This window comes from Lepidothrix coronata, unplaced genomic scaffold, assembly GCF_001604755.1.
Source record: "Lepidothrix coronata isolate B3197 unplaced genomic scaffold, Lepidothrix_coronata-1.0 Scaffold2, whole genome shotgun sequence".
NCBI lineage: Eukaryota > Metazoa > Chordata > Aves > Passeriformes > Pipridae > Lepidothrix > Lepidothrix coronata.
Window position 1 is genome coordinate 4,904,470 of NW_016690182.1, and position 22,855 is coordinate 4,927,324.

Sequence of the window (22,855 nt, forward strand, 5' to 3'; positions counted from 1 at the left end):
ATGCAGGACCCTACCCCGGAGCGCGCCGAGGAGAGCCGGGCGGCGGCGGAGGGCGGCGGCGGCGGCGGGGCCTCCTGGCTGCAGAAGGTGTTCGAGGAGGTGCGGGGCTCCTCGCAGCTGAGCGTGGCGCCCGAGGAGCCGCCGGCGGTGACGGTGGTGGCGGTGGAGCGGTACCTGGCGCAGGCCCCTCCGCCCCCGGCCGCCCCCCCGGCCCCTCAGTACTGGTACGACGTGACGCTCGCGGACGGCGCGCGCCGGCAGCGCTGCCACCTCGCGCCGCGCCTCAACGGGCTCGTGCAGCGCGCGCGCCTGCGGACGGGAGCGCGCCTGCGCCTCACGCGCTGCTCGTACCGCTACGACGAGAAGCGGCTGAACCGCGGGTTCCTCTGCCTGGAGGGGCTGGAGCGGGCGGGGGGGCCGGGAGACACCGCCGCCACCGCGGGCACCCCGCCCGACGGCACCCGCCCGCTCCAGCCCCTCCGCGGCGAGAACAGGCACTACCTGCCGCTCTGGAACAACGAGGATCCCTATGGAGACGTGTGGATGCCCGACAGACCCCCGGCGCAGGTGGATGTGGACGGTAAGAGGGGAGAAGGCGGGAGGTGCCCTTTCCTGGGGATCCCACAGTGAGGAGGCGGCGCGGTGGTTTGCGATGAGCAGCGGAGCTGGGGAGGGGTCCGGAGCACAAGTCCTTTGAGGAGCTGGAGGTGTTTAGCCTGGAGAAGAGGAGGCTCAGGGCTGACAGGAGGTTGTAGCCAGGTGGGAATTGGGCTCTTGTCCCAGACAATAGGGCAAAGGGACATAGTCTTAAGGGGATGTTCAGGTCTGAAGTTAGGGAAAATTTGTTCACAGCAAGGGTGATGAGACATTGGAATGGGCTGCCCAATGAGACATTGGGGAGGTGGTGGAGTCACCGTCCCTGGAGGTGTTTAAGGAAAGGCTGGACGTGGCACTCAGTGCCCTGATGTAGTTGACACGGTGGTGTTGGGTCATAGGTTGGACTCAACCGAGAGGTCTTTTCCCACCTAATTGATTCTGTGATGGCTTGTCAGCAGGGCCGAGATCCCTGGTGACCCGCCAGTTGTGTTTGGCACTGCCAAAGTGTGCCACCTCTATCACAGTTCACTTGCTCATGTAACATTCGGTAGCGGGGAAAAACTCTTCCCTGTGAGGGTGGTGGGGCACTGGCACAAGTTGCCCAGAGTTGCCGAGTTGTGGATACCCCATCCCTGGTTCAAAACCAGGTTGGACTGGATTTGGAGCAGCCTGGTCTAGTGGAAGGTGTCCCAGCCCATGGCTGGGAGATGATACCTTCCAACCTAACCCATTTTATGACTGTGTTACTTTGAGAGGTTTTTTTTTAAACTCTACGAAACATTGACTGATAACCTGTAGCTGTGGTGCTTGTGCCCAGTCTTCTGAAGTGTTAAAAACAGCCAGTCCAGTAGTAGTCTCATGTCTGGTCTGTGGGACAGGGTGCTCAGATCCAGCAGCTGGCACCTAAAGCGTGCTCAGTATTGAGGGGCTTGGGCCATTCCATGAAGCCTGGTGAGGAGGGAGGTACAAGCAGGACTTGTACACAAGTGTGTGTGGTGCCTGTGTTGGCTAATGCCTGTTTTTTGTAGTAGCTCTTCTGGTCATGTGACAGCACTTCTGTGTCATTTTAAATATGTCATCACTCTCTTTCAATTAAAAATACAAAGCAAAACTATGCTGTGTGCAGATAGCTCATAACAGGATTTAATGGTGAATGGCATCAACAAATGAGCCTTTTTTGATGTTGGAAACATTATGAAAATACATATGACATCCTGGTCTGAAAACTTTACTCCTGAAAACTTGAATGCTCAGTCATGAATGCTCTTTTCTGATCTTTTCCCCCACCTCTCATCCCCCTCCCGACCTTAGTGTCCAAGCTGACTAATCTTGGTCATCTGGAAATGACATGGAGAAGCAGAGTGTGCTTCCATCCACTCCTTGTGAGAATCCTGCACAAATCCAGACTAAGGTACTACGGAAAACCAGGGAAAGCAATGGATATGCCTTATCAGGTAAAGAGGCATAAATACGTAGGTTAACACTCAAACAAATAGGTGTAGGATATTTGAAAATAATTTTTCCCATGTTACAAGCTCATGAAGTTAAGATTTATGTTGTAGCTATTTTATATTGAAAAATATGAAAAATTTGCTGCCTTGTAAAAATGCTGAGCCCTTCGGAGTAGGAAATGCTGCATTTAGTGGTCATATGTACAAACTGGTGGATGTGTTTCAGTTAGTATAGTTCAGTTGAACTTTTTGTGAAGAAATACAGATATTTGGAGGTTTTAGTAGTTGGCTAGCCTTAATGTTTCTGTTCTTTATGCTTTGGAAGTTGGAGTGTCTTGTCAAAAAAAAAAAAAAGGCAATACATTTGAGCAACTTTTAAGTAACTTCCAGATAGATTATTTTATTGTAAAATTCTTAATTACTTTCCTAATATATTTTAGCTGAGGTTTTCTTTTCAGTGGATTGCTATGTTGTAAGATCATTCTAAGACTGTTTAAAAATCTTTTTTTACTGCTCAGTGATCTACTCAGTTATGGATTCAGTGTTTGCCCAGTTTGAAAAAAAACATGTAGCAAACTTTGTAGTGAGAAAAACTGCAATGATAACGTAGTGGTTTGCAAAGTACCTTGTTCTCTGCATTATTTTTTTTGCCGGGAAATCAGACTTGTATAGTTTTTTGATCAGGAACGTTTAGTGAATGTCCCTGTAACTTCTCAGCTTCCAAAATACGTTTTTCCTTCATGGATCCTTAGAAATGTAACTCTAAATACAGCATTCTCTGCGATAAAGAAGAATCTTTTCCATGCTGTTTCTTGTGGTTGGGATTTCCCCGACCTCCTCCAAAAGTCATGGAGTGAAATTGGCGTCATCCTACCATTACTGAGCACTGGGAGGGGTAGAGTTTGGGCTGAGGGAATTGTGGAAGAATTCTTTGCGGAAAGTGGGGATTTTTTCCGCTCTAGTATTCAATACAAGTTCTGGAACATGCTCTATATCCATTGTAATCATCAGAGAAATTGCTCACCAGTGAAGTAGCTGGTTCATTACCCAAAATAAACACATACCAGAATGATGATAAATAAAAAATGAATAAATATTATCTCTTTTTTTCCCCCTAGGCTTATTTTGAAGTTGCTGATGGTTCAGGCATGACGTCAATGGTTTTGTGGAGTTCACTGTGTCCTGAGTGGTATAACAGCATGAAGGTTGGCACAGTCCTTCTCCTTGAACAGTACGCAATCAAAGACAGTTACCCGTTTAAAACACAGCCAACACCGGGGGATTCACAGATGAAGAGATTTGCTACAATTGGTTAAGTATTACAGAAACCTGTTTTGGCTGTGGAAAGTTAGTTCTTCATAGAAATAAAATAGAAAATTATCAATCGCTGAGACTAAAGGATAAGGTATAATTGCACCTCTGAAAGGTGTGTTAACGTCCAGGTTCTTATTGTTCCCTGTTTATATTTGGATCACGTCTACAAAGTTTACTGCCACAATTAGTTAAAACATTTATTTTAAAAATAAAAAAAAAGTCTCTGATATCAGCAAGTGGCATTATAAACACAAGTTTCTGGTACTGAATTTTAATCTGATTCTACTTCCTGATTAATAATACAGATATTATTTGTGCACTGCTCACACCTTCTTCCAGGCCATTGAAGCACATTATCACCTGATCTGACTTTAGATTTTAGTGTCTATTCCCAAGGCCTAGAGCAACTGCACAGCTCCACTGAATAAAAAGTTGCATTGATGACTGCTGTGTGCTGAGAGAGCATCACCATGGGAGTGTGTGTATGAAGAATGTTCCTTGGCTATGAAAAAGCATTTTCTTACTTGCAGTTGTTTAGTGTGGCAGATACTCAAAGGAGCTACACTACAGAAATACAAGTACTGCAGTATAACAGTAATGGCCTTTTCAAACTGGATTTGGTCAGCTTTGGGGTTTTTTCTCTCCTACTTCACTGAACATGAATTCCTTCCCTTTTGTGCTTTTATACTCAGAAGAAAATGACAGCCAGCACTCAGAAAATTCAAATAACTTCCTTGAACCAAGCAAATATGCATGTTAGTGAAGGATGATGTATGTATAACCTATTAACCATGACAGTTTCCTAAAGCACTTGCTACAGTGCACAAAAATAAACAATATTTTCACTGCTAGACACAGTGTATTCTCTGCCTGATGTATATTTGCATTAAAACAAGATCTTAATGTTTGAAGAATTTGTGATGAGTTGGCAGGAGAGAGAAACTTTTAGCCAAGAATGGAAGTTTGTCAGGGAACGTGATGACAGTTTGTGTTCAGATCAAGTGAAACTTAATACCTCACTAAGTATCTCTGTATATGCCCAATATGGGGCAGTATTTCAGGTTTCAGTTACACTGAATTGCTTAAGTTTTCTTGTTACCTTTTCCATAATTTATTTCCAATTTATAATTTCATCAAATCCCAACTATCCAGTGTTTCCTAACGACCATTCACCTGTAAACATTGTGCAGTGTACCTGGAGAGTTAACAAGTCCCCAAGGGAAAGGGCTTTCCACACTAAGAGTGCTTGCAAGGCAGTGTGCTGCTGCAATCCCTCCCCTGCTCTGGAGTGAATTCTGCACTTCGTGCCTCTGCAGCTGCAGCATTGTATGACATGCAGAGAGGTGCTGTTTCAGGACCTAAAACTTTTGCAGCTTAAATAGTTGGTACCACCACCTTCAATTCCTCTGCCAGGCAATGTTTACATTTCACAGATCACTGCATTTGTGTGGCACTGACAAAAGCCTGATCTTATCTTCTGACTCATTCCAGGGTGTAGTCCTTTGTTGAGTTCGTGACTTTCATTTAATCTCAGAATTAGGAAACAATTGATAAGTAGTGCATGAGAAAGTTTTGGGTTGCAGAATTTTCTCTGAGGTATTGTCTTAAAACACTGTATTCAAATCCACAATTGTCCTCCAAATATATTTCTATAAAGCAGCAGCCAAAAGAATATTCCTAAGTAGAGAGGCTGACTTTAAGTATAGCACCTTCCTAATTTTGCTCTGCTAGGGTGAGGGGCCAGATACAGTTATATAAACAATTGTATACATTATTTATACTTATTTAATTACTTTTCTGGGTACATTATTTGAATTATCCCTTACCCAAACCCAAGCAACCAGAATAAATAATAGAGAGAATGGCTTCACCATCTAGAAAACACCAGTACTCTATATGGTCTATAACAAGAACAACAATAATAATAATAAAAACCAACCCATAAAGAAACCAGGATAAAGTTTCTTAAGGATTCCAGCTTTATCTCACTGTTTGTTAAATTATTAATCAATTCCTGTGACTTTACCTTTTCATCAAAATAAAGTAAGGAATTCGGGTACGGAATTCAACAAAGCAATTTTATAATCTGAGTAATTTAAACTTTCCAATTCCCTACATGAGCTAACAAGTCCGATCCTGCCAGATATTTTAACAGCCATTAATACCACAGTACTGATTAGATACAAAGTACTTTCTACACTAGCTCTATTGCCAAATGCCAGTAAGCTCTAAAATTGATGTGCAGACAATAAACTAAAACAGAATTAGCAGATGAGAACTTCCATACCTGATGCCAGTTCAAGTAATTATTAACATTATATAAATACACCATGGCCATGAAGGAAAACAGAAGGTCTTGTGTCTATTCTGTAGCACCTGTTGTTGTTATTGATGATGATGCTGATTTGTACTCATGCCTTAAATGTTACCTTTTTTTTCTTTGTCAGAAATTAGCCTTAATGATCGAAATCCTCCTACTAAAATAAGCATTATTCCAGAAGAAATGGTTAAGCCAGAATGGGGATTACCTGAAGTTAAATATCGGTTTATCACAAGGTAAAACAGAATTTTGTTGGTTATCAAGCTATAACTTAAATTACACTGCATTACAGTGAATGTTAATTGGAAATGTTTTTTTGCAAAGTTTCTGAGAAAACTTACCCACATATTTCTTCTGTTTTGGTTTTAGGTCAGAACTGGATGACTTACCACACAATTATTCCTGTGATGTCATTGGTCTTGTGACATTTGTAGGAAGGGCTGAACGAGCCAGAAAAAGAGGTTTTTCTATAAAATATGATTTTCAGAATTTATCAAATTATGTTTATATTTCTGAATAAATGCTTATACATTTTTCTTAATATTTGTTTATACAGATCACTGTGAAGACTTCTGGCTCTATCGTTGGGCTCATGCCATTGATGGGACCTCAGACCAACCATTCATACTGGAATTGTTTGCAACTTCTCAGCCAGATGTGTTTGAGCGTATTCACCCAAGTATTCATCTCTCTATAATATTTACTAATAATTACTTACAGTGTTTTTCTAGTTCGTTGCTAATTTCAAATTCTGAGCATAACTGCCACTGAATAAAAAAATGCCTCTGTTTGAGGTTTATCTCCTTAAACAGATAAGTAACAGATAAAACTTAAAAAATGGTTTAAATATTTGAAACCCTCATCATATTGCAGTGTCAGTTAGTGTGAAGAATTAGATGGATAGGTGGGGTTCACCTGGTCTCATTAATTTCAGACAGAAACTTAAGTGAAGCACCTGGGGCAACATCTACATCAGAGGCAATGAAAGACAGCAGCTGATCAAGTCTATTATTCCTTTTGTCCTATAAATATCTGGATTTTTTTATAGACAGGAATTATTTAAGAGGATTGAATGAAGGGAGAGGTGAAAGTGGAAAAGCTTAATTTCTTTGAGTCAATATTTTTGTCCAAATAGCAGTCAACACCCAGCTGTGTTATTTATTGCATGTGAGCTAAGAATAATAGATTTCAAACTGGGGAATCCTTAATTAAGGATTTTAAAAGAGCTTTACATTTTTCTTCTTGCCTTCTTTCTCTTCTTCTCCAAGCACTCATTCTTGCTTTAACACTGGTTGGTTGCTGTCATGTGCATTTTTTATATCATATGATGCAGGACCAGCTGCACAACCCTGTTAAGATTATGGCTGCATTCATCTTGAGTGTTCTGGGGGAATGGCAAAGAATGACATTCCAGTGTTTAACTGAGATATTAACAAAAGAGTGAGTTTGTACTCTATTTAGAAGTTTTGCAGTGACATGTCATGATTTCTCGTGATTTTATGCTTTTTATCCTTAAAAAACACAGCCATCTAATACTATTTGTTTCTTTGATATCCTACCTGATGAAGTGTCTTATTTTTAGTCCTGATGTGTATGCTGAAATTAAATTGAATATTTAATTATATCTCCATATTATAATTTATACCGGACACTCAAAACATGCTGAAGCATTTGTAGGATCAAAAACTAAATTGTCTTGTTTAGACCACTTAATAAAATTTATACAGTGTGTGTCAGTCTTGACATTCTAAAATCAATGAACTGTCGGGAAAAGAATGAAGGTGTTTCTTTCCTCCAGTGACATACTTGGTGTGCACACAGATGAGAGTAGTCCGGGACCTCACTGGGAATCCTTCCAGCACAATTTACCTCACGACTTCAAATGAAAGTCAAATATTCATTACAGGTAACTTAAACGAGTTCTGCTGGGGTAGTATGTAGTTCTCATCTTATTTCTTTGGAAAGGGTATTTTTTAATTAAAAAAAAAAGGCTATAGGTGTCTTAAATTGTGTCTTTGCTCTTGAATCCAGAGGCAGATTTTTGCAGTGTTGCAGGCGAGCGATGTAGTGACTGAATTGCAAGGCAGTATAAGGTGCAGTAGGAGTATCTTTCCTGGTTTTGTTAATCCAGCTCATTTCTTCAGTGTTCCTAACAAATCAGTCACCCAGCCTGAATCCTTCTGTTGGCAAGTAGGAATAGAGAAAAATATGTGCAAAAAAGAGTACCTGATCATACCGAATTCTGCACACAGTCTTTTCTAACAGGCTGGGTAGGGTGTTTTGTGCTTAGTTGGACTAGCAAATTAGTTGTTTTGTTCATAGATTTCTAATTATTTAATTTACTCCTAAATAAAGGGTCTGAGAATTTCATTTTTTTCCTTTGCTTTCCTTCAGTATAATTTGGGCTTAATTTCCAATTAAATACTTAAGCTTTCCCCCAGTCTAGCTTTAGTTCGTTTTATATCTGTATGGGTCCTAAATGAGGACTACAGCTGGAGATAGCAAACCACTGCATAAGGTCTGTTTTAATTAACAGGCTGGATGAAGCCCTGCTCACATTAAAATTTACTTGATAAAACTGGTATTTAATCCATACCTTAATTTTTAAACCAGCCAACAATGAATACATACTTTGCCAGTTACCTGTCAGTAACAGTCTTTGCTGAACCCTATAGAGAAGACCAACCTGCTCTTTCCTGCTAAAAAACCAATTCTGATCATTTTATTGTTTTGTGTGCTCCTGTGAGAAAGTATTCTAGTAGATTTTTTGCTAGTTGTTTTATTTCCTTCAGTTACTTCATATTTGTTTGACTTTCAGTGTCAAATGCAAGTGTAGTTAAGGAATTCAGGATGCTTGTTTTGATAAAACACTGTTGACTAGTGCAAAGACATCTTTTGTACTCGCTAGTCAAGATTTTCTTAATTTGGTTTTTTTGTGTAGTATTCAGGGAAGTTTAAAGATAATAAGAGATTACAGTAACCTGCTTTGGTTTTGATACCTGATTATTTTTCTTTTAAAAGGGTGGCACAAGGGTCAGCCATACACTAAGGACACCAAAGTGAAAAACTTCATTCAGTGGATGAAATCACAAAGTGAAGCTGATCAAATAAAGAGAACTGTCATTGGTGGCTATTACCCTTTTCCACGACCTCCGGATAACTTTTCAGATTATTGTAAAAGCAATAAAGGTATCGTGCATCAAATATCTGTAAAATTTGTGGCCTTTTTCAGTTCAATCTTACTCCAGGAGAAACTCCTTTGCGTGACTAAATGTTCCACAGGTTAAATCCTCATCTTACAAAAAGTATCACAGCACTATTAGCTCAGGAGAACTGTAGAAGTTTACATGAGCTGCAGATATGCCCAGAAGTTTTACTCTGAATATTCTGTTAAATCAGTATTAAAAATAGTTATTCTGGATGAAACAGTGAATTAGAAATTTCACCTGAAACATGAATTGTGATATCTGATAATGCATACTAAGGGATTCACGTGAGCTAAAAAGGTTTATTGTTTAAATTTTTTCCCCTGTGATGTGGACAACAAAAAGATTTAAAATTCTTCAAATTAAATTAATTTAATATTTATTAACAAAATAATAACTTATTTTTTTTTACTTGCATTCGGAGATTTTGGTATTCTGTTTCTTTAAAATTTGTTTGTGGAAATTTCTTTTTTGCAGTTGAATCAGTTTTGAAGACCATAAGTGAAACAGGGAAAGAGATTGAAGACTTGCACTACAGAGAACACAAGCGCATTGCTGTTCAGGGAATAATTAGTGCCATAAGATATATCAGCTCTAGCAACACAGCTGAAGAAGTTTCAGGAGTGGAACTTGTTCAGGTACAGTGTGAGAGAGTTAATGCTTTAGCACTTGAGCGGCTGGGATTGTAATTAGAATGGAGAATTTTGCATTTGAGTTCAGAACTTAATTACATTGCGTCTTGATTAACTTAATTTGCTTTTTGAGAGCAAAATTTTAAAAAGCAATGATTCAGTGCTTTTCTGAAAGTATTCTGTCAGTCCTTTGTAAAACTTGTAACTGTTTAGACATTGCTAGTTTGACTGGATAACCTAATGTAAAGTGGGAGAGGCAACTACTGCAACACTCACTGTCACTTCCGAGACAGAATTTATCTTATTAATATGATTTGAAGATAATTTTTGCTAGATAAAAGATGACTTTCAGAAAGTAGGGTAAATTGTTCTGTTCCTTAGAAAGTTACTCTGAAACTTGCAGGTTTTTGAGTTGCAAGCGATAGCTTTAAGTGCACTGAAAATCTTAAACAATTAACTGTTGTTGCAGAAAGACGCTTCTCAGTCTCTTGAAAGTTCTGCTGTTTCCAAAGAAGACTCTGTTGACAGGGGAAAAAATACCAGCCTTCAAAATGAAGAAGTTAAGTCTTTTCTGGGTCCACATGGCTCTCCTGGGGAACAACATCAGCAGCAAGCTCTGCTGTCAAAGGAGAGTTCGGTCAAGAGAAAGATACGCAGATTAAACAGAGATGCAGAACAGTAAGCTCTCTCCATAAATACGTAGTGGATCTTCTGAAAAGTCTTTACAGAAATTAGTTCAGAGCCCAGGCCACAGCAATTATATAAGAAAGCTTTAAAAGCATACATAGTTTAATCTTTAAAGTGGAGTTACAAACTTTTACTGGCATCGGGTGATGACAATTATACTGTTAATGCTAATGAGGAATTGATTAAAGCAGGTTTGCAGTGCTTTCGTCTGATTAATATTATACTACTTTGTTGTTAAGGTCACAGATTTGAAATAAAAGTTGTTAATACTTGAACCATATGTAGTTTAGTAACATAGCCATGGAACAAACAGCAGTTAGTGGTGTGAGGAAATAAGATTTCTTCACTGAAAACACAGAATTTCAAACATACCTTATTTTTTGTTTGTGGGTAATAGCATGTAGCTGTAACTTGCTGTAAGAAGGGCAAGTAGATGCTGATCATGTGCTAACCTAAAGGCTCAAAGTAACTTGTAGTACTATGGCTCTGCTTCTGCTGGGATTTCATCCAGTTGTATCCCATCTGGTCAGACATAGACAAAGGATATCAGTCCAGTGTAAGGAAATGGAATGAGACAATTTGTCTGATACAACTACATCAGATTCAAGAGTAAAATAACTGCTTGCATAAGATTGCCCTTTGTTGCAATGTTTGTGTAAAATCTAGTGTAGCCATACTCCCTATTGAAAGCCTGGTGTTATATTGACAGATGGAATGTTGCAAGAGTCAGGCCACTCACATCTGTTTTTTCTGCAGTGGATTTCTCATGTTGTAAAGGGTATATTTTTATTCTTGGCTTTTCGCATCCATAAGTCATAATGTGTGAAGAGGTTGGGTATTTAGAATACGTTGAGGAAAAATGAGATGAAATATCGTTGGGATTGAATCAAAGTTTAGGATTAAGAAGACCCTAGTGAATAGAAGTTCCGTCTTGGCAGTGTTACAGCAAACTTGTTAGTGGATTCTGTTCTGTATGAAAAATTACAGCATTTGAGTGTCTTAGTTTAGTTCTGCCTGAAAGGAAAACTTGAATGTTCCTTGCTTTGTGTATTTCTATTTAAATAAATACTGTAAAATAATAGTGAATTTCCTACTTTAAGGGGAAGTACATCTGTTATTGCTGGATCATCTTGCCCCTATTTTACACGGTCTGCAAGAAGAAAATTTAGGTAAGTCATGTGAAGTTAATTATGTTGAATAATTGCAATATTGAAACAAAGATACTTGAAGTGAAAATTTTACAGGTTGGGATTCAGTGTGGAAGTGAAATGAAAAAACAGATCAGGGTAGAGTTTAATATTAATTTTCTGCTCAGTCCTCTGCACTGATTCTACTTCAAATATATTGGACTACTGTGAAACATAATTTTGAGTGTGTTATTAAACATCTTTTTATATTGCTGCTAGTGCTGCTAAGGGAATATATAGTTACAGAGGTCCATCATAGTGTACTATATGTAGTTTTTGTTTCAGAGGTATTACAGTTCAAGTGGGGAAGTCAGAGGTAGGAGGGAGGGATGCTTAATTAGCAAACAGTGAAAATGTAATAGTATTAATGGATTTGCTAGTGGTGGCTGAGCCATACATTATCCTTGATGCTACAGAGGGGTAAGTATAGTCCCTGAGAAGCCACTTAGTTCCTTCCATTCCCCAACACTCAGTTGTTACTGAACTCAGTTTGGATCCAGAGAAGGTGGGGTTTTTTGAAATCCAGGTAGGAATTTCAAATCCAAGCCCTGACAAGTGTAGAACCTATTGAAATAACCACAAATATAAAATTATTAAGAAAACTGAATGAGTGTTTTTCTTTTTTGCTAGTCTGGGGTAAAAAGGAACTTTTCTTTGTGCCTTTTGTTTAAGAGTCATAAATTCTTGTAATTTGTTCGAAACACAGTGTGGACAACTTGAGTATTTGAACACTTTGGTGTCAGTCACTTAAGATGTTTATGTATTTTGGCAGTGGTGATTTGGGTGTGTGTCATGAGTACTTTTACAGCTCAGTTGCCTTTTTAGTTTACTTTTTAGCATCTCTTCCTTCCCCCTAAAACGAAAGAATCATGGTGCTAGGGATAGAGCAACAATGCTAACGAGAGAGCTGATCAAAAGTTGTTGACCATTCTGCCAGTATTGCCCCCCCTACAAAGCATGCCCCTTTCCTTGGGACTAATTTGCAGAAGTTTCTCTGTGGAGTAAATTAGTCTCTTTTGAGCCCGTGTGTCTGTTGTGTTCTGGTCCTCTTGGTAGAAACTGCATTTTGTAGGGGAAATGGTTGCCTGTCTTTGAAGCTGGTTCATTTAAAAGCATCACCTGGCTTTAGGGTCCCATCTCTGCAGGTGGTGCAGGAGTTTGCAGGGACTTATGGCACAAATCCAAAGGAAAATCAGGAGGTTTTTCTTGACTGTGAAGAATCCTGTTTTCTTTTGCTTGCTGAGGAATGTTCCCTTTTTTCTTGGGGGTGGAGGGTGAAGAATGTTTTCTCCCCATTTCTTGTAGGTGAAGCAGAAAGTTAAGGCATGTTTACTTTGTTCTCTGCTTTTCTCAATCTGCTACTCTCCTTGCTACCTGTGTGTCCTCTCTGTGCCATTAATGCTAGAACCCCAGCTAAAGGAGGAGAAAGTCTGTGTTGGATTATGGAAAGCTGTTTCACTCTATATAATTAAAAGGTAACTTGTGTATTTCTGTAACTAACTATGAAGTTGTGCTGAATTCTCCAATTTGCAAAAGAAAAATAGAAAGTTAGCTGACTTACCTTAAAATTGCATTGTTTTCTGTTCTGTTGCTTAGATGCAGCAGAATGTAAGCTCTCACTGAAATATTTTCATATGTTAATGAAATAACAACACTAGTTTTAATAAACTTCACACATTGCACAGAATATTCTGAGTTGGAAGGGACCCACAAGGATCATCAAGTCCAACAGCAGAGATACATTTTGAAGTACATATTCTAGCTTAGACTAGCTTAGACTATTTAGCATCAAGGTTTTTTCTGTTTTGTTCTCAGCATGTGGTTGCATTTTTAATTTCCTTTTTAAGCAAGGAATAAGCAAACTTATTTTGAGTTTTTTTTATTGACAGCCTCAGTTCCTGCATTTCTTTGGTAACTTACCTGATTATTAAGGGTTTCAGAAAGAACAAGGAAACTGGTTCATTTAATAGTTTTGCTAATATTTATTGCCTTGCTAGTAAAGATCTTCCACATAAAGGTACTTTTAAGCATTTAATACACCCGAAAGTAGTTTACTTTATAGTGAATTAAGTGATTGTGAGTGGGAAAAGATTGGGAACTTCAGAAAGGCTTATTTTTATGTGGAAGTGAAAAAAAACCACAGTAGTTTTCATAGCATTTTAATGTTTGTAAGTTTAGCGTGTTACTGTGGGATTGCTGGTGCACTGCCTGCTCCCACTCCACACTGCTTGAAAGTAACTTGTTTGATTGATTCTGTCCTTGCAGTTTCACTTCTAAATGTTTATATAACCTAAACCCTTTTCTCCTTTTTCATCCCCTCTGATGAGAGCTAAGGGATGGAAATTCTGTAATATGGGGAAATTCAACTTGAAGTTTGCATGACTGAAATTTTCCTAGAATGTGATGTTTCCTTTGGAGCCCTTTTTCACATAAATTAGAATTTTTCAGGGAGAAATTGGTAGGTACCAATAATCAGTTTGTGTAGACTTGTCAAGTTATCACAGAAGGCTGTTTGGTTTCTCTTACTTGCTGTGATAGATGTGTTTACCATAATGGTGGCAGGACAGTTAGGTTGACTTCAGTCTATAAAACAAGTTTTACCTGTCATATCAGTGAGTGAGGTGTTTTGGTTTTTTGAGTCACTTCAATTCCTTGCATTGTTTGAGCATAGCTTCAAGATCCAACTATTTCCTTTCTTAATTTTATCACAGTCCCAGTGCTTAAGGAAATATGTGTGAAGCACGAGACATGCTTATTTTCCCAGTATTTTCTATAAGTATTGATCTGCCATCTATTTTGATTGACATTATTTTCATTGACAATACTTTAAAGTAAAATGACTGAAAAGGTGAATACCAGTGTCTAGAAATAGTGTATAATGGCCTTTTTTTTGCAAGTGGGCATCTGTGAAAAGGTGGGCCTGCAGAATGCAGGCTGGGAACAGCAAATGTGGCATGGCACAAGTTCTCCTAAAGCTGGTGTGGGCAAAATAGGATGTGGGTGTACAACAGCCAAAGCATATCGCAGTAAATGGAAGGATTTGGGTTATATCAGATGCCTTGCAGATGTACTGGCTGGCAAATAAGCAAATAGATTGTATGTATAGACCTGTAGGTTTCCCTTACAAGCCTAGCTCAAGTTAGGCTGTACTCTCATCCAACACAAAGCAGTCCCAGAGGAATGATATGTCAGATCTGAGGAAGAAGTGGGGGAAAATCATGACAAGTTATTTTCATATTATTCAGAGGCTTTACTAGCTCTAAATCAGAGCCTATTCACTTCCCAAACTAGACAACACTAAAAGGAAAAAACCATTTCCATAATATCCCCATCAGCAGTATGACTTGGTTTAATCCTCTGCTGTTATGAAGAGGGAAGTTGGCACGTGTCTGACTTGACATACTGGTTTCTGAGCAAGCCTTTCCTAACACTGTGCTGGGGTTTCATGTCTCTTTTTGAGAAGTCCAAATCTCAAAAGTGAAAATTAATTTTGTGGGCAGTAATTGCATAGTTGGTGCTGCTTAAGTGAGGATTCTTCTGTGCCTAGAGTTGGAGATCACGAGAAGGTGATCACTTCAGTGATGATATCCATGATGATAGTGCATTTCATAAAATGTACTTTCCTACTCAAAACCCACAGTGTATTTCCTTTTATCTTTTCACTAGATATTTAGGTAATTCTATATGTTAAGAAACATTGACATGAAGTTTTCAAGATACATTCTAGTATGAAATAAGAGAAATTGAAATAAACCCTGTAAATCTTTATGAAATACAGAATGGGCCACTAAACAGCATGTTCATCTTTGATTCCTTTTTTACTGTCTCTGTATATTGTCTCTGTGTATTTGCAGTTCCAATCTTTCATTAGTAACTAGTTTGGCAGTCTGGAATTTTAATGGTACCTTAACAAAGTCTTACCCGTGTTGCAGTTGTTTGTGATGCAAGATAATCAAGATAGTCCTTTTCCTAAGTTTGTTCAGATATCCTGGTGAGTTTTCATATTATAGTAAGAAAAATGGATCAAAGAAGACAGGAATAAATGAGCCTAAGAGCTTATTTTACCATGTTTGGTTGCAGAGTATCTGATAGATTTTTCGCCTCCCTGATATCTTGCGTAATTCGTTAGAGATTGGTAAAGAATAGTTTCTTACCATTAATTCAAAACATCGCAGTTAAAGAAAGAAAAGAAAGTATAACAAAAATCTAGTTTGCTTCATTGAACTGGTTTCTGTAACAGGGTAGTATGTCCACAGGAAAGTATCATTTTGGATTCTGGAGTGATGACATGGCTCCATTCGTGCTTTCTTTTTGCCTGCTGCAGGGTGATGGGATGAAAGTGCAGCAGCACTTGATGCACCGTTTTTTAGCATCAGGTCACCTGCGATGTTGAGCCGTGTCAAACGTGATATTTCCTGCAGGTGCCCGGGAGAGGGCAGCAGACACCGGGCTTTGAGTGTAAAATCATTCCCCATCAGCTTCCCAAAGCCCGGGAATCCTGCGGGGCTTGTCCTGACCTCTGCAAAGCCGATTTCCTGAGCTGAGGAGGTCTCATTGTGTCAAACCGCTGTATTAGAACTCTCATGATATGAAACCGGTACTAGTGCTCATTCATTCAGGCTTGTATCCTTTATCATTAGAAATCTGTCAAGGTTTGAACTTTTGCCTGCATTGTATTTGAGGTTAAACAGGTTTTAAAAATATATATACATATATATGTATACACACTATAACTTTATTTTTTTAGGTTGGATGAATATCAACACGGAGATGTTGTGCAAGATAAAAATGGACAGGCTGTATCAGCCAGTTTGCAGTACTGCACAGGTACATTGCAAGTAGTTGTTATATTAATTTTAGACTAATACAAGATTTGGGGAGGAAATGGATGAAATGTGCAAGGCAGTAATAAGAATAATGTTTGATTTAAGGATTTTTTTTTAAAAGTTGGTGTTAATTTTTTCTTTCTTTCTCTGCAATCAAAAAATAAACTCATGTTTCATGCAGTTAGTTTCTTGGTATCTATTTTTGGTAGAAGAAAGAAGAACAGTTTGCAGTCTGGGCTGTAAGATAATCTCTTTTCCGATGTAAATAGTTCTATGATTCACTTGTACCCATTTTAAACCTGTTTTTATGGTTTCTGGCTGTTAATTGAACGAATTGAGTGCTCTCCAGAAACAAGCCATGATGATGCTCTTCATGTAGTGAAATAAGTATTTTTACTACAAGTCTGGCCTCTAAGGTTACCCATTTACTGACATTCCAACTCTAATTTAATTCCTTGTGTTGTGTTTCCAACATTCTTCCATGTCTTCATAATTGAAATGTTCTAATGGAAATTATTTCTCATCTAGCAGAGAAGTGATAACAATTATGTAAGCCTATAAGCAACTAAATATTTTCTGTGCTTATAACAGACCAAGAAGGAATGAGTGATATACCTGAAACTGAAGAGACTAGAAGAACTTGTGATTCCTGGCAGAGTGACCTGTGGACACAAGTGAAAGACAAATTAATGAAATATTTGCATCACAGCAAAATTTTCCCTGAAAGTATCCCACGTAAATTTGATTATGTGTACAAAGACTTACTTATGCAACAGTACAACCTTCATGCAGCAGTGCACCAGCCAAAAGAAACCACAGCAGAGAAAAGTATCGATGAGTTTAAAAGTGCTAGTGGCCTTGGGTACTATGAAGTGACAGTTCTGGGTAAGTAACTTGTCCTGTAGAAAAGGTTAAGCAAAAGCAGTATATAAGTTCATCAGAAACTGCATGGATTTCTCTAAATCAGTCAGTGGATTCTGAGTATAAAAATTACTGATGTTTTACATTTTTGTTAGAGTCCTCATTTAGGGTAAGTTTTTTACTAGAAAGCTGTAATTCTCATAAGAAATACCTTTCAGTGAAGTTACTGAATATTTTGTTTCTAGTATCACTTTTCATATAATTTCAGTTTTGTGTATAGGCTTCTGTTTGTCATTTTAAGAATGTGTGCAGCCCTTAAGCTATTGATTAGTTCAGTTAGAAGTAGGTCCTGTTCAGTAGTTCGACCATTCTGACATAATCAGGTAGATTATTCAATTGCACTTGTCAGCCGGCTTTCCTACTGGAGAGGTGTTCATCAGGAATGAGTCAGTGTTCTCTAAGAGAAAAGAACAACTGTAAATGCTTCTTTTCAGCTTTATTGAGCTGGTTGTTCTGTTGCTCTTAAAGTGCCTCCCTTCCAGGGTTAAAAAAGGAAGGGCTGTATTTTAGCCATACTCATTAACTGCCCTCTGCTGCTTCTGGCTAACAGAAAGTGTCTGTTTATTCATCTTTATTTGTTAAAATATAAATAGGCAAGTCGATGTGTATCTGTTTGCTACCATTATTGTAGGTTACTAATTTGTTTGATTTTGTCTTTCCATTAAAAGGAGAGGGAAATTGCCTTGCTTAACATTGCTTATGTTAAGTTCCCATAATTTAAAAATTTTCATTATTTGCTAATGGGGATTTGCAGAGAAGGTGTTTGAATATTTACAGTCATTAGAATGCTGGGGCTGACAATTTGATATTCAAGATGAAAGCAACTCTGTACTGCACACTGCATACATACACTGGTTGTAAAGTTAATTTCTCTGCCCTTGCAGGTTTAATATTTAATGTCGGTTTAATATTTTCTGAGCTAACAGCATTGTTACCCTTAAACCATAGTATGTTATAACATCATATCAGTTTGAATGTGCTTGTGTATAATATAAACATATTTTAGATGTTAGTCATTAATTAATGGTCAAAGAACATGTAAAATCAGTGCAATAGTGTGTTTAAAAAAAAAGAAATGGTGCATGAAGTTGCTGATGGGCTGAACATGAAGTTTTCTGCTAACTGAAATATTTTTCTTCAACAGGTATAAACCACGATGTAGCAATAGATGTTGCATTTCTCCCGCTGTTTTGTCCTGAAGATCCCCACTTATTTCAACTGGAAGAGATTCAAAATGACACATTATTGTCTTGTATGAGCTGCATCTCTGCACATCAGCAGAAGGCCACTAGCAATGGAAGGCCTTGTGACGTGTTTTCTCTTTCAGGTGAGACTGGCTTTCACTGGCATTATTCATTTATCATTTCTTGTTTTATTTTTCAGTGCAAGAGGTAGTTCTCTGTAGAAATCTCTGGTGTAGGTCAGACATTGCTCACCTCTTCAGTGAGAGAGACATGAATTCTATGTCTCCACCTTTAGTAAATAGATGTAACTGAACTTTCAAGGCAGTTTTTACTGGAGCTGTTCTCATACTCTGAAGACAGTATTTTAATACCCAAACCACAAACTCCTAAGTGACCTAGATAGTGTTGGCAGTTATTTGTTGATGCAAAGTTATACTGGTATAGATGGAAGTCAGTGTGTGCTTTGAAAAAAAATGGAGTAACTCAGTTCATTTAAGTGATGACCCTTTGAACAGCTGTTTTAACACAACCTGCAGTGCCTATGTGCTGAACTATTTGCCTGCTATTGAATTACTTCAGATTATGCTTCTAATTACTAGTACATCAGAACAAATATGATGAGCATTACTGTTTGTGTCATACTGCAAAGTGCTAGATAAACATTGTGTTTTCCTGCATGGTTATATAGAACATACGGACCTGATTTTATTTAAATACATCATTACTTTTCCTTCAATAGCGCTATGAAATCTGAGATCACTAGTGGTTAATTAATCCATATATCAGCTTTTCCATATCTAATTCTGATGCTATCATTTCTAGTGACTGAATTTACTAATAAAATTTTTCACTGAAAAAAGGTTGAACATACATACATCACTGTATGGCAAACAGTATCAATTCAGTATACCTCTTTATTGTACACGCAGTATACAGTAAATACCTTTTAAAAACACCCTTTCTTAACTTCTAGATGAAATTGTAAAAGCAGCAAAGGATCTCGATGGCAAACATGTTGTCTGCATCTTGGACATCTGTCACTTGGGTGATGACAAGGTGGAAGTCTTTCTGAGCAAAATCTACAAGACAGAGGAACCAGGTGTGCTGGATCCAGTATAATTTAATAACTTATTTTTCAAATTTATATTGTTCAAAAGAAGGGAAATAAAATTTCTGTAACTTGAACGTAAACATTGCACTTTTCTAGAACTAGCAGGCACAAATATAAAGTTATGATTCTTGGGGCAGTTGTAATGGTCATCCATGGAACTGGCAAGGACAATTGTTGCCTTTATTTTTCAGTCTTGAAACATGGTGCCTTTAGTACTGTAATGCAAGAAACTACTTTGCTCTTTTTTGCCTTAGCAAGGGCAGCTCCTGTGTTTTTATATGTCTGCTTTTGTACATACTGTTGGGTAGTGAGTATAGCACCCAAACACTTTTAACATGTTTTATTCATGAATAAAAAAGTAATGAAATATTTGTTAAAACAAAATTTTTTACTGGAACTTGCTTCTAGCTTTGCAAGAGAAAAACTGTCTTTAAGGAGTGGTAAACATGGCAGTATGCACAGTTTGTCACACCACTTATAGCTGTATTCTGAGTACATGAAGGAGTTCAGCACCTACAAGAAGCTGCTACTTCCACAAGAGCAAGACACTCTGTAAAATTCTTTTTTGCCTGTGTACTAGGTAGCAGCTGACTCCTGCTGAGTTCAGAATCAAGTAGCACTTTTTCCTCCCATGTTAAATAGCTTCAGTTCTCATCCAGAACTGGAAATTATTCTCCAGCAGGAGTTTATTGGCAGTTGACTACTTGCCCATTTGAAACGCTGGTCTCATTCAATTCTTTAAGAAGAAATAATTGCATTATGGAAGCTTGCCAGTTCAATTGTAACATTATTGACCAAAGCCCACAGAGTTAATTTATAGGAACAGACATATTCTTTTGTGGAAAACTTCTAGGCATATTTTAGCAGCCTGTTGGTGATTGGGGATTATCTCTGTGAACCAGTAGCTTACTTGTCTGCCCTGAGGACAGTGGACTTTGCCCTCAAGTCTGTGCCCTATCTTCAGTTAATGGTACTTTGAAGGAAACCCATAACTGATTTTATTATATATAAGTTCACAGGCAACTTCAAATTAAGAAAAAATGAAAAGGAAAAAAAGTATTCTGTTTCTGATATAGTTTACAGTTTAAAAATGTATTAAGGAGAATAAGGAGTAAAACTTAATTAAATGTGACTATGTATTGTATGTATCTATTTTGTATGGACCCTTAGTATTAGCTCTAGAGCAATGTTTGTCAACTCATACCTTTCAGAGTACCCACAAAAGGCAAAATGAAAAGATACCAACCCTAGAAGAGCAGGGTGTTGCTTGCAGTGTTATTTGTGTACTTGGGTTGCTGATGGGTATGTGAAGTTGAGCGACCATTGTTCTGGAGACGCACCAGCACTTCATGTTCCAAACTGAGCCAATGCTGACTGTGTCAGCCAGTGTTTTTTATTTAGATATACTTCAGGTCGAAGTCTAATTTTAATGAAATCATTATTTCCCAAAGCAATTTAAAGTAATTATCCTTGTACAAAAGGACTGATGTGGCTAACGCTGTCACAGAGCCACCCTGTTGAGTTGTTCCAGCCACCTCCTTAGAAATGCAGCAAAGGCTGTTTGTGGCATTGCACTGCTTAGTACACCTGTAATACGTAGCATTAATCAGTTCACCCTATATATTAGGACTTCCTAACTCTAAAAGAATATCAGAATGGTGTGGAATATAGACAACATACTTAAAATGTTAAAGGATATAATTTTATTTTACACAAGTGTTGTTTGAAAAGCTGTGAAGGAGAGATGTTTACTCTTGCAGAATGGAGTGCCAATGTTAGAAGCACAGGCTTTCTGTGTGTAGCTGGAGAATATCCAGTGCCTGTAGTAGACTTTTAATTTTACTACTCTGGATCAATCCACAGAGGCACCATCTAAGTAACACTGAACTTAATCCATCGAGTTCAGTTGAAGTGCTGCAGTGTTACTGTGTAGTTCCACTCTGCCTGTCTCCCTCCTCCCTGCCAAGCCAGCACTGTCGCACTGGAGCAAAAGTGCTCTCTGCAAAGAAAGCACCTGTTTTGCCATGTTAAGCCAAGATATGGACTCTTTACTCCTGAAAAATGTCACAGGAATTGCCTTTCTTGCTGCTGTGTATTGTCACTGCTGAGGGCAAAATACTATGGAAGCACATTCCTTAACTGCAGAATTTGTACCCGACCAAAGAACCGTACTCTAAAACCTTATATTTGCATGTTTCTTATGTTTCCAGCATTAATTGCAGAGGCAGGCAGACTGTGTGTAGCTAATGGTACTTTTGAGTGTATAATAGTTGCTAAGTCATAGATCATGTAAAGAAAGATCGATTTTGAATTAATGTGATGTAGAACTAGTGCAACACTGAAAAGTAAAGAATATAAATAAATTAATTAATATATGTAAACATCTTGGATCGTTTCTTTCCATTTCTTTCCCTTTTCCTTTTGCTTCTTGAAAGTTGTTTCACTTTTCCAAGAATCTTCTCCCCAGTCTTGTGGAGATGGCTGAGGTTCTGTCAAAATATGTGCCACCAATTGCAGTTTCTCGTGGCTTTCAACACTGTGCTGTGTGACTTCTGCAGAAAAACAGGAAGAAGGTAGTGAACTATTTAGGAGTGACATTGAACCACCTTTGAGAGCACTCGGGGCAGGGGAAAGCTGCATGTTGGAAATGGGCTGAGGAGCACACTAGCAGGGCTCTGCCTCCCCTCAGCCCCACCAGGCACTTGTACCATATTTGGTAGAGAAATGAGGACAAAGGAAAAGCCTGGCCAGGCTGTTCTGTCTGCTGTAATCTGTGGTCACTATCTCAAGGAGCGCTGATGACTTTCATTTGCCCCAAGCCCTGCCCTTTCTTTGCCCTCCAGCCCTCACCTCACTGGGAATGGGGCCTTGAACTTAATCCAGCTTGTGACATGGCTGAGGGCATGAAGGCAACAGGCTAAACCAAGTCTTGACTGACGGAACAAAACAGACTGGAGGACAGCCTTTGGATACCCTGCAGGCTAAAGGAAGACAAAGTGCAGTCTCAAGACCAGATAGGAAAGATCAGAACAAGCTCCAAGCAAATACATTCAGACAAACAGGCTGGAGAACAATCAGCTGAAGTGGATGACTTCAGGTGGACAGGTCCTTATTAATCTTGCAGCATGTAACGATCTAAACACTTCATGCAACCTGAAATGTGGGCAGTTTTCTTTGAGGTCTGTAAAAAACAGGAGAAGTCTTTAAAAACTGAAGGACAAACATCATGTTGTCCTCAGAAACGAAGTATCCAAGGAATTATTGGTCCATTTGCCCAGCTTTTCTCCCTAGAGTAACTCTGGACCAAAGTAAATAGTTTTGTTTTTTAATCCTTTCCCTGGGTTTTTACTAACCATCAAGAACAGCTTGTACCAAACAAGTCCAGTTTCCCTTTAGGACAGACCTAACATATGAGGCAA

At 38.5% G+C, this 22,855-nt stretch overlaps 1 protein-coding gene across 3 annotated transcripts; it reads left to right on the forward strand.

The window, feature by feature from the left end:
- CUNHXorf57 (chromosome unknown CXorf57 homolog) lies at positions 1-21,817 on the forward strand. Of its 3 annotated transcripts, none has more exons than XM_017815352.1 (16): positions 291-384; positions 469-580; positions 1,909-2,051; positions 3,167-3,359; positions 5,810-5,918; positions 6,052-6,143; positions 6,239-6,361; positions 7,481-7,588; positions 8,704-8,871; positions 9,366-9,526; positions 9,990-10,198; positions 11,308-11,376; positions 16,142-16,221; positions 16,812-17,105; positions 18,286-18,468; positions 19,299-21,817. In XM_017815352.1, exons 2-16 carry the CDS (start codon positions 544-546, stop codon positions 19,442-19,444), a joined length of 2,115 nt encoding a protein of 704 aa, XP_017670841.1. In that variant the 5' UTR covers positions 291-384; positions 469-543; the 3' UTR covers positions 19,445-21,817. The 3 variants fall into 3 exon arrangements, with proteins under 3 accessions (XP_017670832.1, XP_017670841.1, XP_017670847.1); XM_017815358.1 differs by having other exon boundaries at positions 324-382; positions 476-580; XM_017815343.1 differs by having other exon boundaries at positions 1-580.
- Positions 21,818-22,855: the final 1,038 nt, after the last annotated feature.

Coding starts and splice junctions, on each gene's coding strand:
- CUNHXorf57 (XM_017815343.1), top strand. CDS start 1: ATGCAGGACCCTACCCCGGAGCGCGCCGAGGAGAGCCGGGCGGCGGCG. Junction 5,919..6,051: donor AAATATCGGTTTATCACAAG/GTAAAACAGAAT, acceptor TTTTGGTTTTAG/GTCAGAACTGGATGACTTAC. Junction 7,589..8,703: donor AAGTCAAATATTCATTACAG/GTAACTTAAACG, acceptor TTCTTTTAAAAG/GGTGGCACAAGGGTCAGCCA.